The sequence below is a fragment of the Diabrotica virgifera genome, chromosome 7 (genome assembly GCF_917563875.1).
Source record: "Diabrotica virgifera virgifera chromosome 7, PGI_DIABVI_V3a".
NCBI classification, from domain to species: domain Eukaryota; kingdom Metazoa; phylum Arthropoda; class Insecta; order Coleoptera; family Chrysomelidae; genus Diabrotica; species Diabrotica virgifera.
The window spans coordinates 235470830-235483564 of record NC_065449.1 but is presented as its reverse complement, the minus strand read 5'-3'; the positions used below and the strand labels follow the sequence as shown (position 1 = coordinate 235483564).

General features: G+C 30.0%; 1 protein-coding gene across 1 annotated transcript; it reads left to right on the top strand.

The window, feature by feature from the left end:
* Positions 1-251: 251 nt before the first annotated feature.
* On the top strand, positions 252-9558 carry LOC114325715 (endocuticle structural glycoprotein SgAbd-2-like). The gene is made up of 3 exons (XM_028273845.2): positions 252-407; positions 6342-6490; positions 9182-9558. Exons 1-3 carry the CDS (start codon positions 303-305, stop codon positions 9462-9464), a joined length of 537 nt encoding a protein of 178 aa, XP_028129646.2. The 5' UTR covers positions 252-302; the 3' UTR covers positions 9465-9558.
* Positions 9559-12735: the final 3177 nt, after the last annotated feature.

Sequence of the window (12735 nt, the reverse complement as noted above, 5' to 3'; positions counted from 1 at the left end):
ATAATATGAGATAGAGTAGATAAATTTTGTTTTGTTACTGTATTTAATTCACATAATTCACAAATGCCAATTATTTAAACTAAAATATTCAGTTGAGTTTAAGAAGACTATATTAAACGATTGAGGCTAATTGATAACAACATTATATTGATATAATATCACTGATTACATCAATATCCTCTATATTATTTTTTTCTCATATTTATTACTGATCTCTCGTTTTACAAGACATAATGATCATCAGTATAGCTGACCGTTAATTACACATCTCAAGAGATTTACATCTCGAAAGAACTTTAAGGATGGTAATTCCTCTTTCTCGTTGTGCAAGTCCTATAAATGCCATTGTACTTTTCTCAGACACAAGAGTCGTTCGTGTACAGTTCAACAATAAGATGAAACTTTTGGTAAGTCGAGAGATTTTAGGATTATTCAAATAATTTGGATTTTTACAGTGTAACAAGGTTTACGTCAACAATTTCTTTTGCTACGTGAAAGTTAAAATATTGTAGAGTAAAAAATAGTTAATGTTACTAATTATTAGGTACCTATAATTAAAATTAATAATTTATTTATGTTTAAAGAGCATTTTATCATTTCTTACTTATTGTTCATTCTGACAATAAAACTGCCATAATAACGTAAATTAGAAGAGTTTTGAGAAGATTTTCACAATCACAGAAGAAGTTCATTTATATTTAAATTTTATGATACATTGTTCTTCTTTTCATGGCATTGTACGCTCTCGCGTGTAGGTATTCATTCTTGTTTAGTGACGCACAGGAATTCTTCTTGTTATTATTCTAGTGAAATTAGGTAAATGTGCTGCAATAGTTTCTTATGTTTCTGAACGATAGATGTTCTTTGGTACTTGAACCCTTTGAGCTTTAATCTTAACCAATGTGTTAATGTTTAAGAGATTTAAATTTATATAAATTATAAGTTATACTCAGCTAACTATTCTTGTGGTAATAAAATGTCTGCAAATCTAAGGGCCGGTTGTTCGAACGCTAATCAACAATGATCATTATCAAATATTTAATTACTGTCACCAAAACTGTCAATGTCAACTTTGTTTGGGTTGCTGAAAACATAATTAATTACAATTATGAGATTTATTATTAATTATGTTAATAATGATTGTTATATTAATTGATTATAGACTCCACAGACTTTTTAACAACCCAAACAAAGTTGACATTGACAGTAATTAATTATTTGATAATGATCATTCTTGATTAGCGTTCGAACAACCGGCCCTTAGTGATACATTCTTTGGATATCGTAAATAGAATCTCTTTGTCCTCATTCATTCACCTAAAATTTCCTTAACCAGCCTCTATTTCGACCCATATTGTTTTGTTCTGGCAAAAAGGTTAAATATTAATGTTTGAAATGTTATGTTTATATGGGAATAACTAATGGTTGATGTTTCGATTTCCCTCTACAAATCGTTCTCAAAAAGACTATTTTAAAATTCTGCGAAAATGTATAACAGAGTTATAATTATAATGTATAACCAACAAGATATTATGGGTTATCTGTTTTCAAAAGTTATGATTGACTTATTTGGCCTTAATCTTGAAGGCAACAGCAAAATTATGGTTAGAAAAATCTGAGGATGGAATTTATCCCCGGAATATCAATTTCTAATTGTGTGTGTCTTTTTTGATATTGTATGTTTGTGTCATGTGTATCTCAGCTGTGGTCGTTTAACGTAGTTTGTGTAATGTAGATTATGTGTTTGTGTATTGTGTGTTGCGTATGTATTGTGTAGAGATTATAGGTGATGTGTCTTTGACTTCCTCTTACTCCGCTATTGTTGGTATATATTCTTCTAGTATTGGCAACACAATCTTGCAACAGTATACTGAAGGGTATTTTACACATTTTTCACTTCGTTAGCTAGGATCAGAGCTGCGTCTTTGACTTTCCTCTTTTTCATTTCATCCGTAATTTTCTTCATTATTGTCAGATATATTCATGAAATAAATTGAGGAAAATATGTAGATAATGTTTTGGCCATATGACCCCATGAAGTAGAAGCACTAAAAGAATGTTTGATAGACATCAAATGTAAAAAATAACTCAGTAAATGAAAACAATATGACCCTATTGTTGTTTTTTTACTCATAGGTAAGATTATCATGACATGGATACCGGGGCGGCATCTGCTAAAAACTAACGAAAGTTTTACTTTTAATATTGACAATATTAAAAATAAAACTTTATCAGAACTAATATTCTGCTTCCACCATTCGTGGCTTCTAAAATTTGCAAGCCAACGAATCGCCGGAGCAAAGAAGGCCGAGGGAGATCTATTAAGTTGCATCTCACAACTCAGCTGTCTAGCACGGTAAAATTCCAACAAATATTAGTTCCCAATACTCAGAATAGGAGTAAAACTAATAAAAATAATAAATAATCATTTTGCTGTGAATCGAAACAAGAGCAATCTTATTTTAGTTAGTTTAGAGAGCGCCAAAAGTGCTCTAACTAGTTTTAACTCTTGTTAGAGTTTCTTTTAGAAGCCTTCTCAAATTTTGGAAGCCACGAATTATGTAACCAGACGATTAGTTCTGATAAAGCTTTATTTTTAATATTGTTAATATTAAAAGTGAAACTTTCGTTAGTCTCTGTTTTGATGTATGTTTCATACTCGTTTATCCTGACACTTAAAGGCTTTTTTGGTTTTTGTTTGTGTATTGTTGGATTCGGTTTTGGACAGGATTGATCTCAGTTTATTGGTTTTTTGAATGTTGTGATGTTGTAATTATTGGTAATTAATCTTCAATTTTTCTGATAACTCTTTACATTGTATTTTTGTCACCTTTGAATTACTACTTATGAATATTTCTGGATTGCTTGCAGATTGCAGTATCGTGCTGTTTATTTTCTACATGTTTTTTGGCGTAGTTCCATGTATATAATATTTACATTAGACATGCCCCAAGAGAGCAGTTCAGAACATGTTTAGGTTTTATTTTTGTCATATATAACACAAATTCTACATATTTACATTAAAAATGTGAATTGTTATGCAACTTTTTACCATTATGTGGTAAAGATGCCGTGACAGTCACATCCAAGAAATAATTTTTAATAAGAATATAGGTAAGTAATATGTTTAACTTAGGTATTATTATATGAGAATAAATTAAGGTAATAGTATACTTTAGAAGACCAAAATTAAGCGTTTTTTCAAGATTTTTTTTTCTCAGAAACTTTATTAAAAATGAACATACAACTTTTTACATATTAATATCTAACTCTTAGAGAATACAAAAAATATATCTTTTTTCATTTATGCACGTACACTAATATTTTACAGGGCGTTAAAATCGAGGCCTCGAAAAAAAGTAGTTCCGATGGAGGACAATTAATCTCATAATTGGGAACTCTGAAACAAAAAAATCGTACGGCATTTGAAAAAGGAAAGATTTGTACGTGACAGTTCACCACCGTTGGTGAAAAATTCCGCAAAAAAAAAGATTTTACGGAAATTTAAAAAAAAATTGTGAAAAAATCGCCCGTTTTTCTTCAGTTTTCCACGGTTAAAAAATATTTATTTTTTGGTCAAATTGCGGTAAATTGCCACGTAAGAAACCTTCCTTTTTCAAATGTAGTCTGATTTTTTTGTTTCAGATATTCCAATCCTGAGATTAACTGCCCGCCATCATTTTTGAGGCCTCGATTTTGGCGCCCTCTACAATATTAGTGTACGTGCATAAATGAAAAAAGATATATTTCTTGTATTGCCTAAGAGTTAGATATTAATATGTAAAATGCTTTATGTTCATTTTTAATAAAGATTCTGAGAAAAAAATTCTTGAAAAAAATTAATATTTTTGGTCTTAGTGTACTAGTAAGAGGTAAATTACTCTAATGTGGCTTGACGTTTCTATTTTCAATCCGGAACTACTTTAAAAAAAAATTCTTAAATAAAAATGATGACTGACCTTTCTTGTAAATGGTTGTAGTTATAATTGAGGTTGGTAATACCAATTTGACAGTTGACTTACCAAGCCTCAATATTAGTCGTATTATTCATGTTTGAAGTTAAATTCTGGGAGATGTATTTTCAGATTAATACAAAGTTCAAACTATATTGTCTATGAGCTTCTATCATCTCGTTAATGTTAATATTAGATAACTATTTCTAACTTATTCTTTTAGTCTTGGTAACCAAATATTTTAATATTTCATCGACGTGTTTGCTACACATTTTTCTTGATTTGATAAAATGAGGAATGCTTGTTTGATTTTTCTCTTTTTGAGTTTTTATACATATGATTCATGCTCTTATTCTAACACTTAATAGTCTTAGACTTTTCTCCAGCTAAAAACTGTTGAATTCGCACCATATTATATGAATGCATTTCTTTGATCTTTCTTACATCTTGTAGGGTTTGGATTTGGAAAGAATATGTTGGTTGTTATAACTGTTGTTTTGTATTTTTTTCCTAGTAATCTTAATTTTTATGAAAAACTGTTTACATATTGTAGTTCATATCATAATCTCCTCCAAGGATCATCTCGGTCACCATACAATTACTAAAACAATCAAACATTGTAAGCTTCTGATCATTTTCCTTGATTATGTAAAGTAATTTTCTTATCAGTTAGGCCACTCTGGTTGCCATGGGCTCAATTCATATCGAAAACAAAGGAGAATAGGCAACGGTATGACATACCGCATGTCAGAGCCTACGTCCTGAAATATCCACGTCAGTAGTTAATGGTTAAATTGTTGTATGTATTGTTATGCTCTGCATTTCTCTCTTTTATGAGATTGATGAGCAAATTCTTAATTTAATTAATTGCTCAATTATTTTAATTACTGCTGATGTAAAACAAAACCTAATTTAAATTAAATTTTATTTTTGATGCTTTACCTTTGGTTTGTGGCTTCTGGTATCTCTAGTTGCTTACTCCATTCAGGACAAAACAGGAAAATTAAACACACTCAATGCCATATAAATGTTACAAAATATTATTTATTTATCCAATATACCATAAACATAAGATTTTAAAATATGCTAAAAATTTAGATTTGTTGCAACTATTTCTCATCTAATAAATTAAGCTTTAAAAAAAATCTCCTGTGTTTTAACAAAAAAAATTTTTTAAATAATTCGTTATTTATTCTTACAAAATTTAATAAATTTTACTTTTCTCATTTTGATTTGATTACTTATTTTTTCTTTGAAATTTGGAATGACTAATTATGTTATAGAACTGTTCAATACAAAAATTAAGCAAATAAGGTGTGGATATAAACAAACTTTCTCCGTTTCACAAATGATTTGACTAACTTTTTGTTTCTTCTCTACTTCTTTTCCCTGATTGCGTCGTCCTCGATTCTCCCACACGTACTCTTAGGATGTTGCGAAAGGTCCCTCTCGTCCAAACTGCTTCACACACAAACAAACAGAACTCGCTCGAATTCTCGACTCAATTTTCTTTCTGCTCGATATCTTGTGCAAATAAATACCAATCGGCTACTCGTTCTAGACAGAAACAGGAATCTTCCTCGGTCCCAGGAAAATTAACTTCTCAACTCGGTCAACGATTTCGTTTCAACTTGATTCTGCTCGCAAAGGCCAACTTCACCACTTTACACTGACTTCTCACTTTTCAAAAACTGGATTGGTGTCTTCAGATATTAATTTCACAGTGCCTATTTCTTCTCTCGTCAAATCAGACTCAGCACTCTCATCCCTTCCATCCATCATTTTCCACCAATCACAAAACATCCTTTCTACCCATTACCCCATATTATCATTTCTTAAGAACCAATTTAGTTTGTATACAACTTTCCATTTTGTTAAATTCTCGGAGACATCAAATTATTTTCGTTGTTTCAAAATGCTAAACAAAAAGCCTTACATTCTAAACTCAATAAATTTGTTTACCGCTTAACCTTCTTCGAGTTTTCTATAAAATGTCTTATTGTCCATTGCAAATCGAAATAAACTGTATTGTCTAATCTGACCGCATCATTGTTTAAATCCGTTTAAAAACCCATTAAGAAAACCACCTTCTTAATGATTTCACCGCGAAAACACTGATTACTAACTAAAATTATCCTATTACAATTTTTTTGGTCATATACAGGGCGATGAAAATCGATAATTTCGTGGTCTCTGATATAAATTGATTTTCTAAATTTTTCCCAAAAAAAATTATACAACAGTATCTCTTATTCATCTTATATACACGACTAAGTAATGCAGCCACACACTAAACACTTGTTTTACAGTTAGGGACACATAAATAACATTTACAGAAGTAAAAATGTGTACATATACGATTTTTAATAAATTATTTCTATTTTTTAGATTTTACTAACTGTTCTCACTCCATTCGTGCTAAGCCAAGGAAGAGGTAGACCACCAATTCCTCTATCATCTGGTAGCAGTCCCGATGGAAATGCTAGAATCATTAGTGGAGACGCTGACGTTAATACTGACGGATCATATAAGTGGAGGTAAAATAATTTAAATTATAATATATTTTTCTATTCACTTTCGCATATAATACCTTTTTGTCTTGAATAAAAACGTTACATTAAATATTTCATTTTATCACCTCATTAAGTGAAGTTTCGATAATTTAAATTATAACATATTTTTCTATTCACTTTCGCATATAATACCTTTTTGTCTTGAATAAAAACGTTACATTAAATATTTCACTTTACCACCTCATTAAGTGAAGTTTCGATAATTTAAATTATAATATATTTTTCTATTCACTTTCGCATATAATACCTTTTTGTCTTGAATAAAAACGTTACATTAAATATTTCATTTTACCACCTCATTAAGTGAAGTTTCGATATATTTAATAATGTCCCATTTACAAAAAGTTCTAGAACACATAAAGATACTAATGCCTGGTTGCACCAACAGATCTTAAGCTCCAGCTTAGCTAAGCTCTACTTATAGATAGGGCCTCCTTGAGTATCACTTACGTTGCACCATAATTTTAGGTTCTTACTTTATCATCAATTATATCTATTATTATATTATGGTATTCTTATTGTAATATACTATAATTATATTATTTTAATTCTTATGATATTCTCGACTTAAGCATAAGATCTGTTGGTGCAACCGGGCATTAGAGAAACTATATAAGTACTTTTAGCAACTAGTGCTAGAAAAAAAGAGGAGGGGTAAGAGGGGTGTAGGTCATAAAAAGATACCATGGCTTCGTAATATTCACCAATGAATAGGAATTGACAATAATAATACAATGCTTCGCAACGCTGCTAAAAATGGAATAATTTAATCCTGATGCCTTAGGTGTTCTGAACTCTTGTGAAAATACATTTCTAGCAAAGGTTTTACCAAACATGGAATATCGTATTGTGATTTATAAACAAGAAATTTCACAATATTGTAGAATTAAAATGACATAACACCACAAATCCGTAATATGAAAAGCGCTCACTAAAAAAATTAAAAAATAATTTTATTAAACGTTTCGACGCCCAAATCGGGTGTCGTTGTCAAAATACAAAATATTACTAGATTAAACAAAAATGTTGTTGATAAGTAAAAAAATTCCTCTAATAATTTATGTGTACCTATATCTATTTAAAAATAATTTTTTTAATTTAATTGTGGCTTATTTCCCATCTAAATAGTTAATCATAAAAATGCCACAAGGAAATAGCTTCAGAACAAAATTAAAAAAGTTCGAAAATAAGTGAAACATCACAAGAATATTCAAAGCAACCAATATACTGTGATCTATTTTTCCTAAAACCAAACCTAACAATATAAAAAGAGATCAAAGAAATACATCTATGAAATATGCTGTGAATGTAATACCTCCTATGTGGGAGAAACTGCAAGATCTCCAAGTATGAAGATAAACGTGCATGAAACACATCAAAATCAGAAAAATTTGACAGTCATTCGACAAATCACAGATATTCAAACATGAATGGAACCATGAGTACAGAGTTCAATGGAAATATGCATCAATAATCTAAGGGCCGGTTGTTCGAACGCTAATCAAAAATGGAATTAACTGATCATTATCAAATATTTAATTAATGTCACCAACTGTCAATGTCAACTTTGTTTGGATTGCTGAAAACATAATTGATTACAATTATGAGATTTATTAATCAATTTTGTTAATAAGTGTTATGTTATTTAATAATTAATTACTCAATCAATTATGTTAATTATCATAAAGGTAATTAACATAATTGATTACAATCAGCTGATTGACGTACGAATGAGGGGTGTTGTTATTTGATGGTTGTTAAGGGGACTTAATTATATTCAACTTCTTAATTATCTTTCAAACAACCGGCCCTAAATGAAACAGATACGAATAAGAGAAAAATCAAAGAAGCAGCTCTCGTCCCACTTAACACGTTGGCGGACAGAACGTCTATAGACGTCTAATTTCTAGTGGTGTAATGTGACACTACGTCTATAGACGACTGTTTTAAAATAGCGAGCTGTGACAAAAAATGTCACATTATATCTACAGATGCATATTAAATGTTACACAATGTCCTTGGTCATCGTCTACAGGTTTACAAAAATCATAAAACTCATTGTTTTCCCTATCCTACTTTGTAAAATTCATTATATCGTGTCACAACACTTGCTTATATATTGGACGCACTCTTCTTCAACGTGTTAATAATTAAGAAAACAGTATAGCAAACCTAAAAAATACAAAAACTCATAAGATATTCAGAATTTGATATTCCAAACAACACCCTCAGATGTTTTTTAACTTAACGCGTGGCTACTGCCTACAAGATCTAGACCAAGTCAGTCAGCTGGCAATTTTGAAAAATATAACCAACGTAACAACTTTTAGTTATACTTTAGTCGGAACTTTTCAAATATACTTTTTTGCAAACGCTTACGGGAATATAAATCTAAAAGCTAAACATTAGTTAGTTAAAAATGTATTTTGTATGTAATGATTGTAATGATTATAATGATTGTAATTTTCATTACAATCAATTGTGGCATATTCCTATAATATGAACATAATATTTAACTTAGACATGGTGCAAGAAAGCAGTTTGAGAATCAATCCTTTCTATATAATAGTGACATATAGTCACAAGAGATTAGACTAACGAGCATCTTTATTAACAATATTAAGGCTTCCATAATAATATGAATACTTTTTGTAGTTTCCAATCAGACAACGGCATTTCGGCGCAAGAAATAGGCCAAACCAAAAACGCAAACTCGCAAGAGCCCATAGAAGAAGCCCAAGGAAACTTCCAGTACACTGCTCCAGATGGCTCCCCCATTCAAATTTCGTACATTGCAAATGAAAATGGATTCCAACCTAGTGGCGCCCATCTTCCCGTAGCTCCTCCAATTCCTATAGAAATCCTTAGATCGCTGGAATGGAATGCGGCGCATCCAGAAGAAGACGATGATGGATCTGGTAAACCTAGGAGGCTTTGAGTATTATATTAGTATTTTTTCTACAAACAGTAGAGTAATGTAAAGTATTTAGAATGTGATATTTTTAATAAAATCAATAAAATCTGTGTAAGAAGTATTTTATATGATAGACAAATATCTCAAGTGAGAAATGAGCTATATAAAAAAATATAAATAATTTATTAGCATACAAGAATAAAAACCGCTAAATGCCGTAAAAATGAGTGGCGCATACAATATTCTAGCTATAGGCTATTGATTATATTCAAAATAAGATAGCTAAAAGGAACTACAACGTTAACGGGGTTTGATTATTTGATATGGTTAATGGACATGGACATCTATATACGAAAAAACCGTGGAGTGCTACCATTTAAAGGGGTGCGTTTTTGAGAAACGGGTGAATTAGTCCCTGGGCACAGGTTACATTAGGGTGAGTTGTATGCACTTTTGGTACAAATACGTCTACATAAAAATTGTTCCTGGTTAAATTTTCTATCTAAATATAACTTTTTAAAGTCAAAGATACTTTTTTTTACAAAAATATATTCAAAAGAAAAAGCACAAAGAAGCCCAAAAGAAAGAAATTTTGTTTTTTGTCTCATAACTTTTGTCCACGGAGATATAGGTATTGACATTGCTTCACAGAAAAAGAACTTGCATATTTTGTCTTTAAAATTATGTTCGGTAGAAGTCATTAGGATTTACAGTTTTCGAAATATGATTTTTTAAAGTTCGCCACTCACAGCATTTTTGGGCAATTTTCCTTGTTATTTCGCAAATATTGTTCTGTAACTTTTTTCTACGCAACTATAGGTATATGCAATGGTACACGTAATAGGAATAAAAATCAATTACCTTTAAAATGGTTTACTGTATAACGTCGTACGACTTTTTTTAAAGAGATTATGGTTTTTCAAGGTTTTATACTTTTAACGATTTTTTTTATAATATAACATAAAAATAAAATAAAATTATTATATAATAAATTATATTATTATATAATACCTAATATAAAAAATATATTATTTTTTACATTTTTTTACGATTATTTTTAAAATTTCTCATTATAACTTTTTTTTCTTGTACATGAATATACTATCTCTATATTGCGTAACAAAGAGGGCTTACTTTCTGTTCTTTAAAATGGTGTATCATCTATATTTAAATACATAATGGAATCCGAGTGATTCTTTAATAGTTTTTTACCTGTATTATTTAAAATTATTTCTTTTTCAAAAATTTCATAAACATTAGTCTTAAAAAACATCACTTTGGTTAAAATTACTTAAACGTTGACATTTAAAAAATTTTCAAAATCAAAGTCCATCTCTTCGTCAGCATTAGCTTCAATATCTTTCTCTGACACCTCAGTTATCTTAGAGTTCCCACAATTAGTACCCATGCACATGCACCCTTTGCAGAATATTGAACAACTTATTCCTATCTTCCTATAACCGCAGTTTTTTGTACATCCTTTGGTACATTTACATGCTATTTTTTCAAGCAAAGCTTGTCAGTGGTGCAGGAGCTTTGACAGTAAATATTGGAATTAATCCATATTTTGAAGTTTGCCCCGCCGAGTCAAGTGAATTCAAAGTATTACCTATAAAATATAAGATTCAATCATAACACACAATCACATAAAAAAGTTATAATGAGGAATTTAAAAAATAATCCTCAAATCAAAAATCGTTGCAAGTACTTATTACAATTTGAAGAAGCATATCTTATTCAAAAATAACCCTAGAATTTTTTATAATACACCATTTTAAAGTAAACAGAATAAGCTTTCTTTTTTATTATATAATATATATTATATAGAAAAAAAGTTATATTGGGAAATTTAAAAAATAATCGTAAAAAATATAAAAACTCGTTAAAAGTATAAAGTCTTGAAAAAGATAACCTCTTTAAAAGAAGTCGTACAACATTATACAGTACACCATTTTAAATGTAATTGATTTCTATTCCTCCTACCTGTACCATTGTATATACCTAAAGTTACGTAGAAAAAAGTTACAGAACAATATTTGCGAAATAACAAGGAAAATTGCCCAAAATTGCTGTGAGTGGCGAACTTTGAAAAATCATATTTCAAAAACTGTAAATCGTAATGACCTCTACCGAACATCATTTTAAAGATAAAATATGTAAGTTTTTTATCTCTGAAGCAATGTCTATACATATATCTCCTTGGACAAAAGTTATGGGACAAAAAACAAAATTTCTTTCTTTTCGGTTTCTTTGTGCTTTTTCTTTTGAATATATTTTTGTAAAAAAAAGTATCTTTGACTTTAAAAAGTTATAATTAGATAGGAAATTTAACCAGGAACAATTTTTATATAGACGTATTTGTAGCAAAAGTGCATAGAACTCACCCTAATGTAACCTGTTCCCAGGGACTAATTCACTCGTTTCTCAAAAACGCACCCCTTTAAATGGTAGCACTCCGCGGTTTTTTCATATATAGAGATTCATTGACCGTATGAAATAATAAAACCCCGTTAACGTTGTAGTTCCTTTCTATAGTACATAATCAATAGCCTATTATAAAAGATCTGATATGAATATTACCTGGGGCGAAAATGTATTTTCATTTTGATGCAAAACAAAATTCTAGTTTTATTTTAAAAGATTTTTCCATAATATTTAATTTATAAGTACTTCAAATTTAGCAAATACCCCCTCCGTGGCTCAGTGGTAAGAGCGCCTGCCTTTGGATCGAAAAAATCCGAAAGGTTGTGGGTTCGAATCTCATCAGGGTTAGAAATTTTTCATTTATTATAAATTAATAAATGAATATAGTTTCTGTCCTTGTGGGATCGGTACTCACCGGAGGGACCGCAGACGTTCGGATACAATTAGCGTCTCTTTGCAAAGACAATGACGTCGACTTTGCAAAGTAACAAGACACTTACTCAACACACACACTACACATGACACTAGGTACCTAACTGTTCAAAATTACCGTACCTATCATGCCAATGGCCATTAGTTGTCGAGGCATTAGTTAAATAAAAGAAAAAAAAACAAAATTTAGCAAATATTATGGAAAAAGCTTTTAAAATAAAATTAGAATTTTGTTTTGCATCAAAATGAAAATATATTTTCGCGCCACGTAATATTCATATCAGATCTTTTGTAGCTGAAATATTGTATGCGCCACTCATTTTTACTGCGTTTAGTTGTTTATTATACTTGTATGACGAGTTCTTCAAAGTTATTTATAAATTAAATGTATGAAGTTGAATGCAGTGTTTTTCGATTACACGTTAAGCTTTATAAATGG

What these genes read in the sequence shown, in the direction of transcription:
- LOC114325715 (XM_028273845.2), top strand. Translation starts at nt 303, where the DNA reads ATGGTAATTCCTCTTTCTCGTTGTGCAAGTCCTATAAATGCCATTGTA. An exon ending in ACAATAAGATGAAACTTTTG is followed by an intron (nt 408 to 6,341) that starts GTAAGTCGAGAG and finishes TCTATTTTTTAG; the next exon opens with ATTTTACTAACTGTTCTCAC. An exon ending in GACGGATCATATAAGTGGAG is followed by an intron (nt 6,491 to 9,181) that starts GTAAAATAATTT and finishes TACTTTTTGTAG; the next exon opens with TTTCCAATCAGACAACGGCA.